Below are 22,598 nucleotides of genomic sequence, written 5' to 3'. Positions count from 1 at the left end.
GGCACAGTCTTAAAAGCTGCCCCGGCTGACCTGATCAACCACATGCACCTACTTGTCTTCCTGGTTCAAAAAATAGGACTTAAACCAAGGAAAATGACAGCAGGCAGAGACCCAATAGAACCCAACTTCTTTAGGGTCCAAAATAGGTTGTTGGAACATTTGCCTGTTTTTCTAGTGTGATTTTTTTTTCAAATCTAAATATAATTCATGTACTGTAAAATTCACATGCTTAAAGTGTATAATGCTGTGCTTTTTAGTATATTCACAAGATTATGAGGTCATCACTACTCTTAGTTCTAGAACATTTTCATCATCTCAAGAAGAATCACCTATCCCCCATTAGCAGTCAGTTCACATATCCCCCTGCCCCCAGCAGTATCTAATTGAGGTTTTGTCTCTAAAGATTTTGCACATTCTAGACATTTCATGTAAGTAGAATCATACAGCGTATGTCCTTTCATGTCTGGCATCCTTCACAGAGCATTGTGTTTTTAAGGTTTATCCATAGTATAACATGTATCAGTGCTCCTTTCCTTTTTATGGTTGACAGCAAAAGTGTGGGAACCTCACTAACAGTGGTTCTCATTTTCAGACTTTACTGGTGATAAGAACGGTATAATTTGCAACTCCCATACTTGTCTTGAAGGGCTTGTTGTCTTGAAGGGTGCTGCACAAAAGTTTTTACAGCTGTCCATGTCCCATTCACCTAAAGAAGTGCTAATTTCAGGCAGTGGGATACAGCTGCTCAGAAAGTAAAAAGAAATGACTTTCTAGCAGGATGACTTTTCCAGAACTCCGTGAACTGTTTAAATCTTATGCATGTATTTTGAAAGGTTAAATTTTTGAGTTAGGTTATATTTAAAGGGGTTTACGTTTAAAACACTGTTATCTTTTCATTGCTTGTGAAACTGTCCGTATTTCAGCTGTAGACATGGACCGTTGAAACAAATCAATCATGAGGGATGGGTCTATAGCAGGAAACATAGAGATAGCCTGTTTGTACTTTGCTGTTAAGTTACCCATATCTGAAAGTTTGGTTTTGAACAGCTGAAAGTTTAAACTTTTTTGTGTTTAGGTGCTCATTTTAAACTGTGAGGTTAGGTTTACTTAGCAAAATGATTTTGGTTCCTATAAGGAATCTTTGAATCATTAGAAAAACTTAGTTGAGTACTTCCAATACATGTCTGAGTGGGTTAAAGCATAGGTCAGCTCAAAGCTACTTGGTGTTAGCATTGTGTCAGGGAACCCTTGATAATGATTACTCATGGTGTAAAGTGAGTATATCAGTACAGGTTGGGATTAGAACGGCACTGGTACCTTTCTTTTTCACAGAAGTCCCCAAAGCCCAAGATCCTGGGGCAGAGAACAGCTCCTCCAGGTTGTAGAGCTAGTGTGTTCTCCAGAGGCGTCTGGGCATGTGGTTAGTTATGCAAAGTGGTAGGTCCTCATGGTGTCCTGGTTGAAATTAGGTCCTCAAGGTTAGTAGGCATCAGCCAGTGGGTTTCCAGAGTCCGCCTCAAAGCTGGACTGATTTTGGGAATTCGTGAGTAACCACTGCCTTTCAAAAGTGAAAGGAAGCTGAACTTTGAAAGTTTCATTGCAGGTCAGAACTTGAGTCCTTTCCCCCAACTCATCTAAATGGGCAGAATTGCTGAAAACTGGGTGTGTTTTGAAAGATCAACATTCTAAATTAGGTTACATTTGGGATTAAAATTGGATTGTCTCTGCCATTACCCTGTTCTGTTCCCCCACCCTTCAGTTTTTAGTCAAGACCCGTCCCTTGAGATTGGGGTGTAGTCTGTGTGCCCAGAGTTTATCTCATTCTCACTCCCACTTAGGGTGCTTTCTGGTGAGGTGTTTTGGTCTGCCTCTCTCCTGTGTACCTTCTTCGTGGGCACTTCAAGCTACTGTTTGAGGCTTGAGAAATTGGGTGCAATTAAAAAGCATTTTAAACAGTGTGTTTCAAAAGGATATGCCCAGTTCAGATATAATGGGAGGTGGGACAGCTCAGTTTTTGAGTCCCTGCTTTGGAGCAGAACCGAATTCTCCTGTCAAATGCAGATAATAAACCTGCTAGCATTGTGAGGGGGTATTAAATAATGTGAAGAGCTCAGTGTATAATAAAACTACATTTCTTGAGTAATCATTGATAATAATGAGAAATGAAATACTTAGGATATTGCAGTTGGCATCTTTAATCAAAGATTGAAGTTTCTTCAGACTCAAAAACATACAGTTACGGTTGTGGAGGGTGGGGTGTGTAGGGAGAGTGATGGAGTGGTGGTTTGGGATTAGCAGATGCAGACTACCATGTATAAGTTGGATCAACAACAAGGTCCTACTATATAGTGCAGGCAACTGTATTCAGTATCCTGTAATAAGCCATAATGGAAAGGATGTGAAAAAGAATATATATATATATATGTGTGTATAACTGAATTATTGTACAGCAGAAATTAACAAAACATTGTAAACCAACTAAACATCTATAAAATAAAGACTGAGGCTTCTTAAGTTGCAAAACTGTGGTATGCCATAGCATTTTGCAGACTCAGCAGTGTTGATAGTTTGAACCGAGAACTTTGTGGTAGGGTGCTGTCCTCTGTGTTACGTGGGCAGCCACTGCCCACGACGTGTCTGTAGCACTGCCAGTTGTAACACCAAAAATGTCTCCAGGCATCACCCTGTTAGAGCCCACATCCCCACTGATCCCCAATACTCGCCTCCCACATGTAAACATACATGCCATGGTTTGCTTTTCTTTGGGATATTAGTCTGTATATGCCCTTTAGAATAGGTCACCTTTGTTTTGCACGTCCTAAGGGGAATTCTAGAATAAAGGTATGTACATTTTTAAGGCTGTTGATAACATAGGGAGCCCAAAGATTTTACTTTCCTTCAAAGAGTTACCACTTTCCTTCCCTTCCAGCCCCATTGGGAATACCTGGTATCACTCTCAATAGTCCTTTTGCATTCACAGAGCCCAGGGTGAAAATAGACTTTATGGTAGCCTTTGCCTTTCACCTTGAGTAGAAAAAAGCTTCTGGGCTGAAGAATGACAGAAAGCCAGAGGCTTGATGCAGTGGGTGGAGCGAAGGGGAACTCACAGGTCTGTTGTCCAGCACACACTCTTAGGGTGTAGTTCTTTGGGTGCTATATGGACATGACTTCTTAAATTTACTCGTTGGTAAATGCCTGTTTTTAATCCTTTGCTCATTTTTGTTTGAGGATGTTTGTGTTAGTTTGAAGTGGTTTGGAAACCTTTTGAAGCTTTGGATATTTTGTGCTGAATCAAAATACTTTGATGGTATTACAGAAATCCTAGATCTTATGTTCCAGTTGAGACAGAACTGTATGTGATAGACGAACAGTCACATTCAGCTTCCTTGTATCATGTTCTCACCAAGACTTGAGCTGTGTCGTCCTGCAGAAGCTAATTACAAGGCCAGAACCCAAGTGCTATCTGACTGAACAATTTTTCTGTTATTAGAACAAAAGGCAGAAGAGGAAGGCACTGAAGACAATGGCCTGGAAGAAGATTCCAGAGACGGGCAGGTAGATGCCATGACAACAGAGGGGGCGGCAGGAGCTCTGCGTCCCAGTCCACCTGGTTGTTGACGCCTTTCGTCGTCCCTCATTACAGGAGGATATGGAAGCAAGTTTGGAGGGTTTGCCGAGTATTGACATGATGGACGTTAATGTGTTAGAAGAAACCGAAGTTGAGAACAGCGCTGCTCCAGACTTCGGGGAGGATGGCACTGACAGCATCCTTGAATCCCTTTGTGAGAGCAAAGTCTACGTGTCCACGCAGCTGAGGGAGCTCCCGGCTCAGTTCACAGGACACGCTGTAGGTAACGCAGTTGCGGTGCAACATGCTGCAGCCCTGGGGCTCCTCACTGTTTGTGTGCGCTTCAGCCAAGACGGAACACGCTGATGGTTGGTTAAATAACACGCAGCTAAATCACCATTTGGTGTCTAAATCTTGGTGTAAATTGCATCCATTTAAACTCAACACAGATCAGATGTTAACTAATGGATAACTTCTCTGTAATGCTTATTTCTGTAATTGGGTAGGGGACATGTTCTTAGCATAAGTCAAAAGTCTGACACTGTTAAAAGTATTTTGTTTGAAAAGAGAAGAGGTTTAAAAAAACTATAGAAAGATAAGAAGACAGAAACAGTTCATAATCTTACCATGCAGATAATCCTCTTGATAGTTTAAATATGTATTCCATGCATAAGTTGACAGTTGTTAATTAAAGGATGTGAAATACAGTGAAGAAAAGTCTTTGTCTCCTAGAAGAATCCCTCCAATTAAAGGGATCCACTGTTAAACTTCCTGTGTATGAGGGAAGACTTTAATTCTCTTAAGCAACATCATAGTGCCAGCTTTTCACTTGTCTTTTTGGCATAAAATTTCCTGGTGGTCCTGGAACTGGTTGCCAGTTTAACCTCACCACTTTGGCATGCCCAGCTGTCTTAGTTTGGTTTTATTTAAGGCATTCTAGCTTGAAACTGGAAAAGAAGTACCCTTATAGGACTGAGCTTTAAACCTTTAAGTCAAAAGTCACAGATTCCACACGTTGGCACAGCTTGACATAGGCTAGCATGGAGCTTTGGTTAATTCTCTGTGTGTGATCCTTTTGTGTGTTAATTATTTCCATAGCATAGACTTGACTTCTTGGTTAATGGAAACATCCTGGTCATAAATTTCAAACCTGGGACTTTCCTGGCGGTCCATTGGTTAGGACTCTGTACTCCTAGAGCAGGGGGCATGGGTTCAGTATGTGATTGGGGAACTAAGATCCCGCATGCTGCATGACCTTCCCTTCCCACCCCGCCCCCCAAAAAGTTTCAAACCTAAGAAAAAAATCTTTAGGGATATTTTTGTATTTCACTTAAAGAGTTAGAAAGCTTTCAAATTTAATAACCTTTAAGATACTAGTTTTCCTTTAGTATGCTGTGCTGTGCTTAGTCACTCAGTCGTGTCTGACTCTTTGTGACCCCATGGACTGCAGCCCGCCAGGCTTCCGTGTCCATGGGGATTCTCTAGACAAGAATACTGGAGTAGGTTGCCATGCCCTCCTCCAGGGGATCTTCTCAACTCAGGGATCAAACCCAGGTCTACCCACATTGCAGGCAGATTCTTTACCATCTAAGCCACCAGAGAAGCCTAAGAATACTGGAGTGAGTAGCCTATCTCTTCTCTACGGTATCTTCCTGACCCGGGAATTGAACCAGGGTCTCCTGCATTGCAGGCGGATTCTATGCCAGCTGGGAATAGACACTACCAGGGAAACCCTTTGTTTAGTATAGTAGATAATAAAAAAAAGAACAAGTTAAATATTTGTTTTAAAGTACATTTGGGGAAAGTGCCAGGTTATTGTTATTTTAAAATAATTGCTACCAAGTGAAATCGGAGGAGTGTGAAGTTCACTTTCCCTTTGAGTCAGCTTCAGAAGTCTGAGGCTGGATAGTGTATGCTGACCACCAGTGTGGGGAAACTGCCTGGAGAATGAATCTGCTCAGTCGTTCGTTCATTCAGTTGGTTGGTGCTGACAGAGTGCCAGCTGCTGTGAGCCACTATCAGAGATGCTGGGGCTGCCTGATCCTGGAGCGGGCCTAGAAACAGGGAGGCAGGTGATCAACAGAGTAACATCATCCCCCCCTTACCTATGGTTTTGCTTTCTGAGGTTTCAGTTACCCGTGGTCAACTGGGGTCTACAAATATTAGATGAAATAAACAATTCTGGTGTTCTAAATTACACGCCCTTCGGAGTAGCATGATGAGACCTTGCGCCACCCTCACCGGGACAGAAGGCATGCTTTTGTCCAGTGTATCCATGGTGTACGTACTCCCTATCCTTTGGTGTGGGAAAACATGGTGTTTAAGGCCTGGTGCTGTCTGAAATGGTAGATAGCCACTGGACTTTGGGGACATATCCCCTGTGGCTAAGGGGTGGCCACTGGGATCCAGCAGTGGGCTTGCAGGTGGCATTTGGCATTGTGAAGAAAGCTTCTATAGGTGGCCTGGAAAGTGGTGAGATGTGGGCCTTGACACTCATAATTCTGTCTCCGCAAAGTGGTCTTGGCGTTTTTTTCTTTCAGGTTGATGGCGAAGGCTTCGAGAACACTTTGGATGCTTCATCATTGGACTTCAAAGTACCTCCGGTAGGTTACTGTCTGGTTCTGCATGAATGGAAACCTGACATGAGTGGTGAATTTTCCACAGTGAAAAAGAATGAGTGAGAGAGAGAGAGAGTGTGTGTGTGTGTGTAAACAATCCATTGCACTTTGGTCCTAAGTGGGATGCTGAGCATAAGCAGTTAAGCTAAATTGTCAGGGTCAGGGTTTGCAGTTTAGTGGGCATGGTGTTAATGACCAACGAGAATGTAACCAGAAGGGAGAAGTGCAGGTGATTGGGTGACATAAACACTAGAGGGCTTCCCAGAGGAGTTTCTCTGTCAGAGTTGAGGTCTGGCGAGCCAGTCAAATTAGCCAGTTGAAGAGGGTAAAGAAGACTTTGGGGCCTGTTGCAGGGATGGACAAAACAAGGTGGAAGCGAGGTGGAGGGCTGCAGAAATAGGTGGAGCGGACTCCCAAAGCCCAGGAGCTAGTGTCTTCAGTCCAGGGTGGAGTTAGGGAGAGCTGTCCAGCAGGGTGGAGAAATGGTTTTGTTGACACATTCCAGTTACACATAAAGTTCCATGTTGGGAGAGATTTTTCTCAGATCTGGTGTGATGTCTGCCTGGACTGAAAGTTGTTGCCAATTGCAGAGGCCTAACTGCAAGGGGGGACTGGACGGGCTAACATTAAAGTGCTCTGTGAGTTTTGTCTTTTCTTTTTCTCAATAGGATATTGAAGAACCTCTGTTGGAGCCAGGTACTGATAAGAGAAACACAACAGTTATGGTTTGAAAGTTTTCCCACTTTTCTTTTAAAGCTGTTTATATATTTTAAGCTTTTTTATGGTCTTATGAATTATTTTAATGGTGGACAATCCAGATCGTACAAGGATCAGAGATTGGAAACCCATTCGTTTCACCAGATCTATGGAAGTGCTGTTCTGCTTTCTGGAGGTCAGATATGTTAAGTGAGATGTAGTGATGACTTTCATCTCTCTAACCATGTAGAGTGGCATTTAAGTACTTCCCCTGCCCTCCCTCCCCCCCCACCCAGTGATTCTTCCATGTGTTTCTACACATAAAGCAGATCTTGTATTATTTGCTGCAGTCGTTTAGATTAATGCAGTGAAGGTAGGACAAAGCGGTGGTCAGGGCACTGATTGCCTGAGAAGTGACTGAATTCCAGAAGAGGAACCAGAGTTTCTCCACGAAAATTCCCAGCGTTTGTTCCCCTTCTGGACTGCCTTTGTCTCCTCCGGCGAAAATTTCTGATTTTCCTATTGGACTGTCCTGTTAAAAGAAATTCAAAGAAATTTGAAGGTCGAGCTGTCCTTGAATGGTGATCGCGTTCGATTCAGCACCTTGGACACTGGAAAAATAAGGAGAAGACCCATACTTGAACAAAAACACGAACGAGACTGTCGAGAAGCTGCCACACGGTTGTAGGTGTTTAAATCTGTGGGGGCCTTTTCTCTTCCATGTAGCATAGAGGCTTACTCTAGCAGTCGGTCAGAGTGCAGGTAGTGTAACCAGTGTTAAGTTTGTGTACCCGCGGGTTTTCCAATCTCTGTGTAGCTAGCAGTTCTCTTCGTGTTAGTGTGGCCGCCGTGCCAGTTCCGCATTTGTGATTGCTTTATTTCCCTGGTAATTAAACCTTGTGCCATTCTATTCCTGTTAAATCCGTAGAAAATGAGAAAATACTCGACATTTTGGGGGAAACTTGTAAATCTGAGCCAGTAAAAGAAGAAGGTTCCGAGCTGGAGCAGCCATTTGCACAGGAAACAAGTAGCGTGGGGCCAGACAGAAAACTTGCGGAGGAAGAGGACCTTTTTGACAGCGCCCATCCGGAGGAGGGTGATTTAGATTTGGCCAACGAGTCAACAGCACACGCTCAGTCGAGCAAGGCAGACACCCTGTTAGCGGTAGTGAAAAGGGAGCCCGTGGAGCAGACAGGCGATGACGAGAGGACGGACTGTGAGCCTGTAGGGCTAGAGAAGCCAATTGAGCAGAGTAGTAAAGCCTCAGAGCACACGGAAGCCTGTAGCGAGGAGGCCGCGGAAGCGCCCCCGGAAGCCTCAAGCCCGGACCCCGGGGATAGCAAAGAAGACGTGAAGAAGTTTGCTTTTGAAGCTTGTAATGAAGTCCCTCCGGCTCCTAAAGAGTCCTCAGCCAGTGAGGGCGCTGATCAGAAAATGAGGTTTGTTTTTTCTCAGTTTTAGACCAGACGCTATCTCCTTTTCATTGGTCGTTTAATGACACACATAAGCTGTTGTTTCTGCAATTGGCCAGCCAGACTGATGCAGTTGTAGTTTACTTCTAAAGAATGTTTGATTTCTCTTTGTGTATTTTTAATGGGTGATTTCAGTTCCTTTTGTTTTCCTCAACCTGCTATGGTTGTGCTCTTAAATTGTTAAGTGTTATCTTCAGCTAAATAGAATTGATTTTTAAGAATCTGACATTGTATTGGGGGGGTGAGATTTCCAATATAAGCTTGCAAAGGTGCCTGTTAAAATTTTATTTCTGACTAATTTTCTGGTAGGTATTCAGTCTTAGCACATACCACACTTTTGATTTAGTTCTCTTTTATTTTTTCCTGTACGAGTAATACTAACTTTTATCTCTAGCTCTTTTAAGGAAGAAAAAGATATAAAGCCAATCGTTAAAGATGAAAAAGGTATGATTCAACTTACATGTCACGGAGTCACCAACGATCCCTTATTTTGGGAGGGAGGGGTCTGCAGGAATCCACAATTTGGATCCAGTACTTGATTTTATAATGGATTATGGGAATTAATCAGCTAGTTAATTGTATCTTGAGAGACTAATTTTTAAATGTTGGTGAGCTTCTGAATGTATGTCTTTGTTGAGATTGTCATTTATGGAATGGTGAAAGTCCTTCTATAGGACAGGTGTTTTTCTACCTGTAAAATGATAGAATTTTAGGAACTGCTATCTTGGTTGTGAGCTAATCAGTTGGTAACTGACATAGGTGTGATTATTCCTCAAGTAAGAAAACTCAGTTTTTGTGGTCTAGATTTTTCGTCTTCTGTCCCATGTGTTGGCAGTAATTAAATTCTTGAGTCAGGGGAATCAAGGTTGGATTGCATTAGGGTTTAAGAGAGGGCTGCAGTCTCAGGAGGCCAAGCATAATCATCTCACTCCTGCAGGTCGAATCAGCAATAGCTCTGGAAGGAATCTATGGGTCAGTGGACTGTCTTCCACAACTCGGGCGACAGATCTGAAGAACCTCTTCAGCAAATATGGAAAGGTATGCTCCCCTAATGTGCTGCCACTCACCTGGGCTTGGCATACTGGTTCTCATTTCTGGTTGGGGGAAAAGAAATAGACAAGAAGAAAAACTTGGAGGTGAGTGGAACCTAACCAGTTGTGGGGTAGTAAACCTTGTCTCCTGGTTGAGAGTGCACGACAGGCAGAGCAGACAGCTTGTAGGTGCTGCTCAAAGAAGGTGTGTAAACTGCAGTCTCTGTGTCCCTGCTGTGCTTTCCAGCTTCTCTTGAACAAACTGTCTTTTAGCCAATACAGAACTGGAAACTGCGACTTCCCTGGTAGTCTAGTAGTTAGGAATCTTCCTGCCAATGCAGGGGACACAGGTTCAATCCCTGATCTGGGAAGATTCCATGTGCCGTGGAGCAGCTAGAAAAAAAACACTGGCAGCCGGCATGCTGAGTTTTTTCCCCTTAACAGTAAGTGAAGAGTTGGTCTCCATATATCTTCTAGCATCTTAGATACATAGTTGGAGAATTTGAACAGGATGGTGGCTTAAAAATAAATCAACTCCTGGTCATGGGGCAGGAGGAAAATATTACAATTTAGAAACTTCTGAGTAACATTCAAGAACGATTCTGTTGTTTTAGAATTAGCTAATGAAGCAGTCTCCTGTTCTCCCAGGGGTCCATGGTGGGTGGGAGAAGTCAGCAGGGTACCACTCAGCGGCAGGAAGTGGCAGGGGTTCCAGGCCGCTGTGCCATCCTGGCTGCCCGGTTATCATTCCTTTACTCAGGGCTTTGTTCCTCGATGAGAAGTTAGGGACTGAAGCGGACAAGACCCTGAAGAAGCATTTGGAAGGATGTAGAACGCTACTATGCCAAAACCTATTTATTCACTTATTTACAATCAGTCACTGAGCTTCTCTTGATGACTCAGTTGGTAAAGAATCCACTTACAATGCAGGAGACTCTGGTTTGATTCCTGGGTTGGGAAGATCCGCTGGAGAAGGGATAGGCTACCCACTCCAGTGTTCTTCGGCTTCCTTTGTGTCTCAGCTGGTAAAGAATCCGTCTGCAATGAGGGAGACCTGGGTTCAATCCCTGTGCTGGGAAGATGCCCTGGAGAAGGGAAAGGCTACCTACTCCAGTATTCTGTCTGGAAAATTGCATGGACAGTATAGTCCATGGGGTCCCAAAGAGACATGACTGAATGACTTTAACTGATTGTAAAGCTGAAACAGATAACAAGGCATTGTTGTAAGTCTTATATCTGGTGGAAAATAACTTACTGCAACATGTCATATGTATGTATTTTTAAGTATATTGAAGATTACCGCCTGCCATCCTTGCATGGTAGAAATATCTAATTTAGACTTGGAAGGTGGACTCAGTGATTATCACTGAGGATGTGACGTTTAGGCCAAGGCCCAAGCGTTGAGTATGCCTGGCCGTTGGGCCTGGGCAGCAGGACTCAGGAAGGCCCTGCAGTGGAACTGGGTGTGCAGACAGAGGCTTGATCTGCAAGGAGCTTGATGGCTGGGGGAGGGAATTGGGGAAGGGGCGCCGACAGGGAACTGGGCGCTTTCTGTGGTGTCTGTTCTCACTTGGGCTTACCTGCCATCAGAAGTGATAACCTTGGCATGGCTAATTAGTTGGATGGAATGCTCAAATGACCCAGCCCCTCACCTTGAGGAGAGGGGAGAAGGCAGAACTTCATCTCTGATGTGAGAACTGACATCTGTGTTCCTCTCAGCAGAGGCTCTTTCCCTTTAGGCCCTGTATGGGGTGCTTTGGACATATCAGGGCTGTCCTCTGCAGCCTGGGCAGTGGTTTTCTATCCCCATGTGGAAAACCATGAGTGTCAGGTCTGCTGGAACCCTAGGGAGCATGGGTCTCCTCACCATCTTGTAGCTGGATACAGTGAGGTCCAAAGAGAGGAGTGGACTTGTTCTCGTTGACCAACCGAGTCAGAGGAGGTCAGAGCCAGAAGCCCAGGCTCACGTGTCTCAGGCTTTTTGTGTGTCCCGACCCTCGCTTTGAATGTCCTTTGGGAATATTTACACTTGACACAAGCATTGGTATGGTGGGCTTTAAATCTGTCATCTTGCTCTGTGCTCTGTTTTTTTTTTGGGACGGGGGTGGCTTGTACCTGTTTTATCTGCTTGATTTTGCATTACATGTTTTTAATGATATATGGCTAATAAGCTGTATCTGGTATATGTGGCTAGTTTGTATTCTGATTCCTTTCATTGTCTGTTAGAATTTTTTCTTGTGTCTTGGTGTGGGCATTCATCACAGTGAACTTGCCCCTTAGAACTTCTTTTGCTGCATCTTGTATTTCCAGTTTCATTTGTCTCGAGGTTACTGAAGTTGTGGTTACTGATGTCTGTCTTTAGCTTTTTTTATTTATACTGTCATTGTGAGAGCTGATCTTGTATCAAAAGCAATTGTGTTTTGATAGGTCAGGATTAATTAGAAGTACTTTAATAAATCCTTGCAAGGAACAACAATTTCAGAAAAGTGCAAACAAGTAGAAATAATTCTGACAATCAATTAATTGCTGGTAATTTTTGACACATAGTGTAGTTATTTTTATGAGAAAGTAAGAGTACCCTTTCTCATGAAGGTTGTTGGAGCCAAAGTGGTGACCAATGCCCGAAGTCCTGGGGCCCGGTGCTATGGGTTTGTCACCATGTCAACATCTGATGAGGCCACAAAGTGTATCAGCCATCTCCACAGAACTGAGCTTCACGGAAGGATGATCTCTGTTGAGAAGGTAAGGCCATCCTTGCTGCTGGAACTTGCAGGATTCACAGGCCAGAAGACCTGATCCCTGAGCCATTTCTATCTATGCTGTGTTTTAGGCCAAAAACGAACCTTCTGGGAAAAAGCTGTCTGACAGAAAAGAGTGCGAAGTGAAGAAGGAAAAATTGTCTAGTGTTGACAGACATCATTCAGTGGAGATCAAAGTTGAAAAGTAAGGTGCTTTTAAAAAATGTTTCTCTTGGGAGGATGGCAAGTGGCAGCCGCAGGGTCACCAGCTCCTCATTTAAATCTCAGGTGGTTCTTGCATCTTAATATTCATGTTCAAATCGCTCAGCCAGCGATTTGCTGTTATAAAGAATCCACCTGCCAATACAGGAGATGTGGGTTCGATCACTGGGTCAGGAAGATGCCCTGGAGGAGGAAATAAGCCACTTCAGTATTCTTGCTTGGAAATTCTCATGGACAGAGGAGTCTGGCAGGCTGCGTGCAGTTCATGGGGTTGCAAAGAGTCAGACACGATTGAGCACAGCACAAAGATTTATGTTCAAACAGGTTAGTTATCTGTTGAAACAAATTACAGACTGAAAGGCCTTTTGGCAAGGCAGATTTGAACTGAGTGAGTCCACTTACACGGGGAGCTTTTTCAGGAGTAAATAACAACAGCACTGTGGGACCAGAGTTGATTGAAACTGCAGATGTGGAACCATGTGGATAGGAAGGGCTGATTATGAAATTATAAGTTGATTTTTGACTATGTGATGGATCAGCACCCCAACCCCCACGTTGTTCAAGAATCAGCTGTATTTTTACTTCATTTTTGACATTCTGAGCTGTTGCATGGCCTTGCAAACCTTGAAATCTTTACTAATCCACATTGATTTTTGTGCAGTTCTTACATTTTATCACAGTAACTGCAGAAGCCCAGCTTTGCAAAGCCAGTGTTACCCAAAGGAGTATAGCCTGATTTCATACTGAGATGAGTAACCAAAAGCTCCTAGTTCACCTAGCATCTGACATATAGCAAATTTTCTTTGTTTCCAAAATTTAAAATATCCCAGGGCACTTGTGAGTTGACCCATCCTGGTGTACCTTGGACCTTAGTTTGGGAACTGCAGGTCTGAGGTACTATTTTTATAAAGGAGGTGATCTGCATCTTTAATCAAGATGAAAACAAGGACAGATCTTTCAAAGCAGGCGTTCCCTGTTGATACTTTTATCAAAATAATAGGTTTATCTCTTTTGAGGAGGTAGACTGTTGACGTGCCTGACAGGGTGCCCCTCTCAGAAGGTAGAGTATCTGCCATGAGTTTGTATTGACAGCACAATTTATGTTCATTTCTAGGTCCACTCACACTCTAATAAAAGTTGAATCCTTTGCTGAGAATGTCAGTCTTCTGTAATTTCATTCTTCTCTCCTTTTTTTTTCATGTAAGAAAATTTATAGTTAAGTAAATATGCTTAGGGGCAAAATTATATTCATAAGTTAAACTTAGTTTTTAAAGATATTCTTGTTGATCTTCATTGGAAATGAAATAGCCAAATTGGAATTCATAAACCCTGGAGAAATGCATGTCAGGTGAGCCTTTTTGTATTAGGGGTGAGATGGTAATTTTATTGGCAGCTTCTTTGAAGAGACACTTCCTGTCAGTGGTGCTGAAAACCGATTCTGGTAGAACAGGGGAAGCCATGAGGGCAAGGAAGGGAGTGCAAGCCCCCTTAGTGAGCCCTTGTCTGGCGGATTCCACAGCCACTGGAATGATGCTGTGAGGTCTGTGCTCTGAGTGGAAGGAGGCACAGCTGGGAAAGGAGTGGTATGGGCCTGTGGCAAGCAGGGGGTCTTTCCCCCGTATGGGGGCACTGAACTGGGTGACAAGCTTTTGTTTGAAACCAGACTGGTTTCACATAGTTGGTCTAGAGCATTTTATAATTTGATTTTAATCTTACTCTTTCTTCAGTGGACACCCTTGTTGACCTTTCATTTTGAGAATTTCTAGGTTTGGTAATCATCCTAAGGGACATAGAGAAGCGTTTCCTGAAGAGGGGGCTGGTCTTGGATGAGTTTTTATGAAATTACCATTTAGAAAGTGCACTCAGATGTCAAGTGTAATCCCACTACCCAGGGCTGACACTTTTGGTGTATATATGCATCTAGTGTTTTAGAAATTGCTTTTTAGGAAATTCCTTGGTGGTCCAGTGGTTAGAACTCTTACGTTTTTACTGCCAGTGGCCCAGGTTCAGTCCCTTGCCAGGGAACTAAGATCCCACAAGACACACAGTGCAACCAAAAAAAAAAAAAATAGAAGAAGAAAAGAAATCACTTAACTTTGTGATACTGAGAAGTCCCTTTGTGTCTAGGAGGTGGCATGTGAGTCTGGAACAAGTAGGAGGGATCTCCCTTTCAAGATGTTTTTTAGGTCTGCTGGGAGGGAGAGGATTCCCACACAAAGAGTGGAAGAAGCATGTCAAAGGCATTTCCTGGGGACTTCTCTTGCAGTCACATAGTGACCAGGAAGCAATCTCTAGTCTGTCAGAGGAGAACCAAGTGAATAACAGAGGACTGTGGTCCAACAGGCGAAAGGACCCACATCTGTGCAGTGTGTCTAGACAGCTTGACGGGCAGAGCATGGGTTGGAAGGTGTGATAGAGCAGCACAAGGACCATCCTGCTGTGTCAGTCTTAAGAAACCTAGAGCATCACTGAAGGGCGTCATGGTTATAGGAACATGCATATAAAGCCAGGAGAGGCGGAGCCACGTGATTGACAGTAAAGGCATCCATGGTGCCTGTCTCCGGGTGCAGACTTGAGCTGTATCTATAGTGTTTTGTATTTTAAAGGGAAAGTAGTATGTTACAAGCATTTACAGTGAATGGTTCTGATTAAAGATGACAGCTTTGTGTGTGAAGTTTGGGAGGAAGGAAGGGTGAACTGAGGGGCACCTGGGAGAGGGCTCCTCGGGCCTCCCACACTGCCTGGTTGGTGGGAAGGGAGGGCAGGGGGTGCCTGTTAGCAGACCTCATGGGGCCTGGTTTTCCCAGCCTGGACCCTAGCATGCAGTGGGCATTCAGTAAGCATGGACTGAGACGAACACCAGTAGAGGATATAGGAGACATGTTTGAATGGCAGCCGTGATGTATTTGACTGCTTAGCAGGAAATTGCCTTCAGTTGAAATAGTACTAATGGTTTGCATGTTTGCTGGCACGTCACATGCCACTGTACCTCCCCGAGAGTGGGGTGCTGGTGGTCCGGGTGGGAGCCACTGCTTCATGCGGCAGGCACCACCCATCCTTGCACTGAACCTCCATTCGGTTTTACACTCTACTTACTGGGAAAAGTGTTTTTTCCTACAAAAGTTAAAAATAATATTCCACAAATACAGAAGGAAGCATTTGAAATTAGTCTTTAACAGGCTTTTCTATACAGTTGGAATGTTTCTTATATCTGCTTGTGGGTCTGTTGATGTACTGGTGCATTTAGCATTTGGGAAAAACACCCTGTGAGCCTTCAGTGTCATCCAACAGGTTTCTAGGTGTAGCAGGGAACTTAACTGGGAAGGGGCTATATCTGAAGAGGGTATTATCTTTCCCATGGTTTTCAATTATTTCTACCCCTTTGACTACCAGCCGGCAGGTTTGCTGTGTGTGGAAGTATGACCTGCTCCTGTGGGACTCTCAGGAGCTCGGGTGTAGTAACTTTGTTTCTGTGTGCACAGAACCATCATTAAGAAGGAAGAGAAGATGGAGAAAAAGGAGGAAAAAGAGCCTGAAGACATTAAAAAGGAAGAGAAAGATGAAAATGAGCTGAAATTAGGACCTGAAAATCGGTCCAGAGTCACGAAATCAGGTGATGAGTCTGTCTTGTGTTGACAAGATGGGAAGAGATGGCAAGGGTGGCGAGTAGGCATGTGGAGCGAGGGCCCAGTAAGTGCCCTTTGCTGAGCTGAGCTGAGCTGTGTACAGGAAGCGCTGAGAGCACCAGAGCCTGGGTGATGAAGTGGCTGAAGGGAGTTTCTCTGCAGCATCAGAGATCTAGAGCTTTCCTGGTCAAGGTCTGTGTTTATTGGTGGCTCAGTGACCTGGGTATTTGCTTTTCCTGAGTCTCTGGCAGAATAAAGTGTGGGATTTGCAAGAGCCAGATGTCCTGGGTTCCTGTGACTGATTCCATGAGATTCTGCTCTTCTGTCACCAAATTTTTTCTGCATTTATGTTAAAACTAGATGTAGTTTAAAAAAAAGAAAAAAATAGAAAATGGAAACCTCAGAGGATGTACACCCATTGGCAGCAGCCACACTTGGGGCACGCCACCTCTGTTGTCATTTTATCAAAGTTGATTGTGCTCTGACCGGGTTTGCATGAGTCCACAGAGCACTTTGTTAAAGTAAAACCAACATGTGCACCCTCCCCCTTCCCTCCCCTCCCCCCCACCCAATAAAACAAACAAAACCCAGCCATCTGGAGCCTGGGAATTTGGTACAGCACATTACAAGTTACATCTCAAGTGTTTGGGGTAATTTGCCAGCAGTTTCAAGAGAGGCATGTTTTTTAAAATGTTCCTCAAGTATTGTAAATGTCCCTAAATCAGTAATTGTTGGGGTGGTTAGAGCCTGCTAATTGTGTCATTGAGGGAAAATCAGTTTGGAAGCCTTCATTTTGGGAGATGAATGAGGGGAGCTCATCCATCTGGCAGGGCGCATGAGCCTGCAGGCAGCATCTATATGGGGCCTTGGGTTGTGCAGAGCTCCCCAAGATGTGTGGGCAGAACACATATCCAGGTGGGTTCTCCTTGAAGCTGCTGGGGTTTATTGTGGGGGTGAGGGAAGCCTGCAGGTGGCAAATGTTTGCACCCATATTGCAGAATGCACTTTGATCCTCATTTACGCCATAAGATTCGAACAGATCGCCCCAGATGAGTAAAGGCCAGTCGGGGGACACCAGCCACCTCACACCCAATGTTGCCATGTCAGCAGCGCTTTTTCTCGCATCGGAGAGGCAAGTGAGGGCACCAAGGCTCCAGAGCTTAGCAGCAGTCCGTGGAAGGCGTGTCCAGAGCCCCCAGTCAGCCTGGGGCCTGCCTGTGGTCAGGGAGGGAGGGTGTCGACATGTGTCCATAGATGGTGTGTTTTTTCCTGAAGGAAGCAGAGGAATGGAACGAACTGTTGTAATGGACAAATCCAAAGGGGAGCCTGTCATCAGTGTGAAAACCACAAGCAGGTCAAAAGAGAGAGTGAGTATTGCCCCTGCCCTCTCGAGTCTGGCCGGTTCCAATGATGGTTTAACGACCACATTGATTTGTGTTACGAGAAGAACGTTGTTTCACCCTTGAAATGTTAAGGTTCTTTGAAGTACTAAGGAGACATGTTGCTATTAATAACTAGACTGTGCACACACACGGATTAGGTTCTGAAACTTACTCTAAAACAATCCGTAACTGTGTTTGCAGCCCATAAACGTGTTGACCCTTTGCCAATCCTATTATTCTATACCATCTTCCAGGAGAGATGATTCATGAACTGGATAAAATGGGCAAGGCCTCAGGCTTGTCAGGCTGGAAGGCAGGTTCTGTTCATTTTCTGCAGCTGTTTTTCTAGTTTTTTATTAAATTAACCAAAAAGACAAGTTGGGCCCACCTGCCTCTCTTCTGTGATCAGAGAGTGAGCCCTGTTGCCTATGTGGCCTGAACCACAGGACAAGCTTATTGCTTCTTGTTTTACTCTTTCTACTCTGGCAAACTGAACCCTTTGCTTCCCAGCTGAAGGTTGTAACTAAAACATTAGCGAGGACAGCAGTGCCCTCTTAGCGAGTACAGAGCTAGCAGCGTTCACCCAGGAGCACTTTATGATGCTGAGGCTTAATTTTGAAATGAGCACTTGGGGTCCATAAAGCGGCAGTTCCCAGTGCTATGTTCCCCTGAGGAGAATCATAAAATACAGAGAAGAACCAAGGAAGGCCAATAATCTCACCAGCCAGATAACTGTGATGCTAAATAAAAATGTAAACTTGATGAGAAATACAACTAGTACAGAAAGAGATGAGGTAAGCAAAGCGGAGGCCTCTACTCTGTATGGGCCCCTCTCAGTGGCAGATGCACCCGCCACTTGCATGTCTACACGTACAACACCGTAGGGCCTGGGCCTCCTGGGACTTGCTGCTGTGCACGTCTGTGCTGACTTGTGGAGCTTTATGCATGAGACATACACAGGTCGGCTTTAAAGTTCAAATTTTGAAGTGATTACAGATTCATAGAAAGTTGTCAGAGATAGTACAGAGGTCCTAGGAACCTGCCCAGTGGTTATGTCCTAGTTAACTGTGTGGAGGTGGGGGCAGCACCAGGACACTTTGTCACCAGTGTAGACTTGAGTCCTGCCACTTCAGTCCATGTGCATACCTGGTCCCTCAGCACAAAGATCTCCTCCTGGACACCCCTGTAACATTGCCCCACCCCACCAGTCCATCCCCAACGCTGGAAACCTGTAACTGGTTTTTTGTCACCAGCATGGTGTCTTGAGAATGTATGTAGATGAAATCATACAACCGTGACCTTGAGATTGGTCTTTGCCCTCAGCATAGTATCCCTGAAATCCATCCAGGTGTGTGTGTTTGGGGGTGGGGGGCTGTCCTTTTCCTTGTAAAGCTTTATTACTGAGCTGTGGATGTACTGCGGTCATTCTGACCAAGTCCCCTGTTGACGGACACTTGAATGTCTCCACGTCCCGTCTGGATGCAGCATTTGTGGGTATGCCACTTGTCAGGGCAGGTCCAGAGCTGCAGACACATTGTTTGTTGTGGTAGATGTTCACTGAGTGCCCTTCAGAAAGGTTATGGAGGACACTGACATGTGCCAGGCCACTAAGAAGTGACGAGGACAGGCTGTTGACCCGGGAACCCGATGCGAGACACACACCTTTTCCCCTCCACTGCCCCACACGCCACCGTCCCCAGCAGATGACATCTGGTACCTCAGGACGCAGGCCGTCTGTCGTTCCCCTCTGCAGCCTGCAGTGTGTGCTCAGACTCCCAATTCTGCCGTCCTTGCAGATCATTGTGGTGTTTGGGGCTGTGAACCTGTCCTTGTAATGAGTGTGGACAGGTCTCCTCTGTGTCCCCTCCCTTTTTTTCCCTCCAGTAAAATGTTTGGTTATGACCTTTGATTTTCTTTCTTTTGGATTGCTTTGTTTTTCATTGATATTTTGCCCCTCTGTGAGCCAGTTAAGAAAAGACTGCTGAGGAGCTTTTTAAAAAATGTGTCCCAGGCTCCTTCCCTGGGAGTTGTGAGGCAGTGGGTCCACAGGAGGCCCTGGGTTCTGAGTTTCACGAAACCCTCCAGGAGAGGCTGGCTTGTGGCCAGTGTGGGAACCCCAGCCTTGGAGAGCCTCAGAATGGAAGTCATTTGTCAGTGTTTCCTTCCTTCTCCCAGAAATGGAAGAGCACAGAAGTGCCCACAGTACTCTGCTTTATCTAGAGTGCTGGTTTACACCTGTGGGCCTTTGGCTTGCTCTGTGTTGAAGCCTCCTGCCTGAGGCCTGAACCAGCAGTCAGGTGACCACACCGAGCAGGGGGATTGCTGTGGTGGCGTGTGCCTGCCCTGTGCCTCTGGGGAGCCTGGTTTTGCTGTAGATAATGCAGAGCGCTTGGCTCTGCCATTCCAGAGAAACTACTTGCTGAGGTTTTACCCTACCTCTTCTGTTTCATTAATGCCCTTTGCAAGATTCGAAAGCAAGGCTGTAGCATCAAAACTCACATGGTGTGAGGCAAACTGTGCTGGGGACCTCCCTGTAAACCCCAAGGGACCCAAGGTTCTTAGTCTAGTCCAGACCTGCTAATTTCACTTGAATCGTATGTTTGTCATCATTTCCCTGACATTAATAAGCCAGTTTTGGTTAACAGAGCTCAAAGAGTCAGGATCGCAAGTCAGAAAGCAAGGAGAAGAGAGACATCCTGTCGTTTGATAAAATCAAAGAGCAGAGGGAGCGAGAGCGCCAGAGGCAGCGGGAGCGGGAGATCCGAGAGACAGAGAGGCGGCGGTGAGTGGGGTCTCTTCTCGGGGGGATTGCCCTTCCTCCCAAACCAGTCCCCTGGGCTTGCTGGCCCCCTGCTGTCTGTGCTGCACCCACCCAGCCCATGACGTAGTCGTCCCAGCATAGTCATCCAAGCCTGTTTCTGCTCAGCATCATCTCCTCTGGCTGAAGTTGTGCCCTGACCCAGGTAGCACGCGTACCCAGGCCACCTGTGGCTTTGACAGGAGGGTCTCTGGGGTTGAGACCTCAGTCTTCCCCACCAAACTGGATCAACAGCTTCTCCAGTTTGCTTTTCTAAAATAGTGTGACTTTAGCTTCTGCATGTGGGCTTTAGAAAGTCAGAGTTTCTTGACCCATTTGAAGATGTTCCACTTCCAGCTGGCTTGCCCTTGGTGTAGAGCCTTCCCTGGCACCCTGGGAGCGAGTGAGGAGAGCAGGGGGGCATCCCCAATTCCCTCGCCAGCTTCTGTGTGCGGTGGCTGAGGGGCAAGACCTGTGATCCCTTCATTGGTGCCTGGCTTTCTCCTGTCCCCACACCGTCTTGGGTCCCTTTCAAAATGCCACGTTAGATGTACACCCTCGGAGAGGGAAGGAGTGACAAAAAAGAGCATGAGTCGTCTCTCAGGGAGAGTGGCTGTCATCCGTGTCTCCAGGGTTTTATCTGCTCAGGAACTTCAGAGTAGCAGTTATCCTTTGCTTTTTTTACTTTTCTGCCCTTGTTTACCTGTGGTTTCATTCTGGCGCTCTTCGAGCAGGTCCTCCTGGTCTGGACCTGAGACTCTGTGTCCACTTGCCATCATCCCTCCCTCCCAGCTCACCCCGGTTTTGCTAGTTGGAGAAGGGGAAAGGATGGAGTTTGGGGTTTCTGGATGATCAGAGCAGTTCAGGGGGCGGGATGTAGCCTGTGAGGGGGCAGCCAGGTCACATCCAGGAGCTTGATGTGTCCAGGCTCCCTCCAAGGACCTTGGTGCCTGGGCACCACCATGTGGGAAAGTCAGGGTGGCCTTCCTGTGTCTGCAGAGAGCGTGAGCAGCGGGAGCGAGAGCAGCGCCTGGAGGCCTTCCACGAGGGCAAGGAGAAGGCACGGCTGGAGCGGGAACGCGAGCAGCTTGACCGCCAGTGGCAGCGCCTGGAGCGGGAGCGCCTGGAGCGCGAACGGCTCGAGCGGGAGCGGGAGCGCGTGGAGCGGGAGCGCCGGCGTGAGCAGGAACGTATCCAGCGGGAGCGTGAGGAGCTGCGGCACCAGCAGGAGCAGCTACGCTATGAGCAGGAACGGCGGTCGGTGGTCAGGAGGCCCTACGACATTGGGCGGTAAGGCCGCAGCCAGAGCGGGGACTGGCTGCATCCATGTTGGTGTAGGGAGTCGGGGGTGCTGAAGATGGACACCTGGGCAGAGCTCGTAGCTGCCGCCTCTGCAGCTAGTAGAGTATCTCCAGAGCTGCCACTTGCTGGAGGCTTGGTGATGCTCTCGCCTTGGCAGTCCTTTCATTGGCGCTGTGGTTCCTGGGGAAGTTTGACGCTATCTAGTGGGGAGGAGACAGGTAGGCATGCATTAGGCCGCGTTCCCTGTCATCTCCTTCGGGCTCACATGTCCTCCTGGAGTGAGAGGCACAGAGTCAGTGCTGTGGATAAGCAGGTTGCCTTCCTCTAAGAAAGTAGGTTTAAAAAAAAGAAAGTAGAGTCTTCTCTCTCGCTCTCTGCGCTGCTGTAGCCGGACCCTCCGCCTTCGCCACTGCTCAGCATCTGCACATCCCTACAATGGCTAAAACAGCAATGGCCTACAAGGAAAAAATGAAGGAACCATGCTGTCCTTGATCTGCTCTTGCTTCTACCCGGAACCTCGCAACATCAACATCTATACTTACGATGATATGGAAGTGAAGCAAATCAACAAGCGTGCCTCCGGCCAGGCTTTTGAGCTGATCTTAAAACCACCATCTCCCATCTCAGAAGCTCCACGAACTTTAGCTTCTCCCAAGAAGAAAGACCTGTCCCTGGAGGAGATCCAGAAAAAACTGGAGGCTGCAGAGGAAAGAAGAAAGTCTCAGGAGGCTCAGGTGCTGAAACAACTGGCGGAGAAGCGGGAACATGAGCGAGAGGTCCTCCAGAAGGCTTTGGAGGAGAACAACAACTTCAGCAAGATGGCAGAGGAGAAGCTGATCCTGAAGATGGAACAAATCAAGGAAAACCGTGAGGCGAATCTAGCTGCTATTACTGAACGTCTGTAGGAAAAGGAGAGGCATGCGGCGGAGGTGCACAGGAACAAGGAGCTGCAGGTCGAACTGTCTGGCTGAAGCGACGGAGGGTATGGCACGCCCCACCATTAGTAAATCCCCCTGCCTATATTATAATGGATCATGCGATATCAGTATGGGAAATGTATGACATGGTTTAAAAAGAACTCATTATAAAAAACAAAAAACAGAATCAAAAATAAAAAAATCAATGCGGTCTCAAAAAAAAAAATAA

General features: G+C 45.9%; 2 protein-coding genes across 2 annotated transcripts in view; both read left to right on the top strand.

The window, feature by feature from the left end:
• Window positions 1-22,598, top strand: part of SAFB2 (scaffold attachment factor B2) — a 29,781-nt gene that overhangs the window by 1,936 nt on the left and 5,247 nt on the right. Inside the window, exons 3-15 of the mRNA XM_043466301.1 lie at window positions 3,491-3,555; window positions 3,644-3,847; window positions 6,109-6,171; window positions 6,855-6,882; window positions 7,811-8,321; window positions 8,749-8,798; window positions 9,292-9,392; window positions 11,978-12,127; window positions 12,216-12,328; window positions 15,828-15,958; window positions 17,247-17,338; window positions 19,999-20,135; window positions 21,150-21,440. Of these exons, the coding sequence (XP_043322236.1) occupies window positions 3,491-3,555; window positions 3,644-3,847; window positions 6,109-6,171; window positions 6,855-6,882; window positions 7,811-8,321; window positions 8,749-8,798; window positions 9,292-9,392; window positions 11,978-12,127; window positions 12,216-12,328; window positions 15,828-15,958; window positions 17,247-17,338; window positions 19,999-20,135; window positions 21,150-21,440 (1,936 nt within the window). The remainder of the gene's footprint in view (window positions 1-3,490; window positions 3,556-3,643; window positions 3,848-6,108; window positions 6,172-6,854; window positions 6,883-7,810; window positions 8,322-8,748; window positions 8,799-9,291; window positions 9,393-11,977; window positions 12,128-12,215; window positions 12,329-15,827; window positions 15,959-17,246; window positions 17,339-19,998; window positions 20,136-21,149; window positions 21,441-22,598) is intronic.
• Window positions 21,465-22,563, top strand: LOC122440273 (stathmin-2-like). Its single transcript, XM_043466317.1, has one exon. It carries the CDS (start codon window positions 21,932-21,934, stop codon window positions 22,355-22,357), a length of 426 nt encoding a protein of 141 aa, XP_043322252.1. The 5' UTR covers window positions 21,465-21,931; the 3' UTR covers window positions 22,358-22,563.

The sequence above is a fragment of the Cervus canadensis genome, chromosome 4 (assembly GCF_019320065.1).
Source record: "Cervus canadensis isolate Bull #8, Minnesota chromosome 4, ASM1932006v1, whole genome shotgun sequence".
Classification (NCBI taxonomy): domain Eukaryota; kingdom Metazoa; phylum Chordata; class Mammalia; order Artiodactyla; family Cervidae; genus Cervus; species Cervus canadensis.
This window is presented reverse-complemented; position numbering and strand designations above follow the sequence as displayed.

What these genes read in the sequence shown, in the direction of transcription:
- LOC122440273 (XM_043466317.1), top strand. Translation starts at nt 21,932, where the DNA reads ATGCTGTCCTTGATCTGCTCTTGCTTCTACCCGGAACCTCGCAACATC.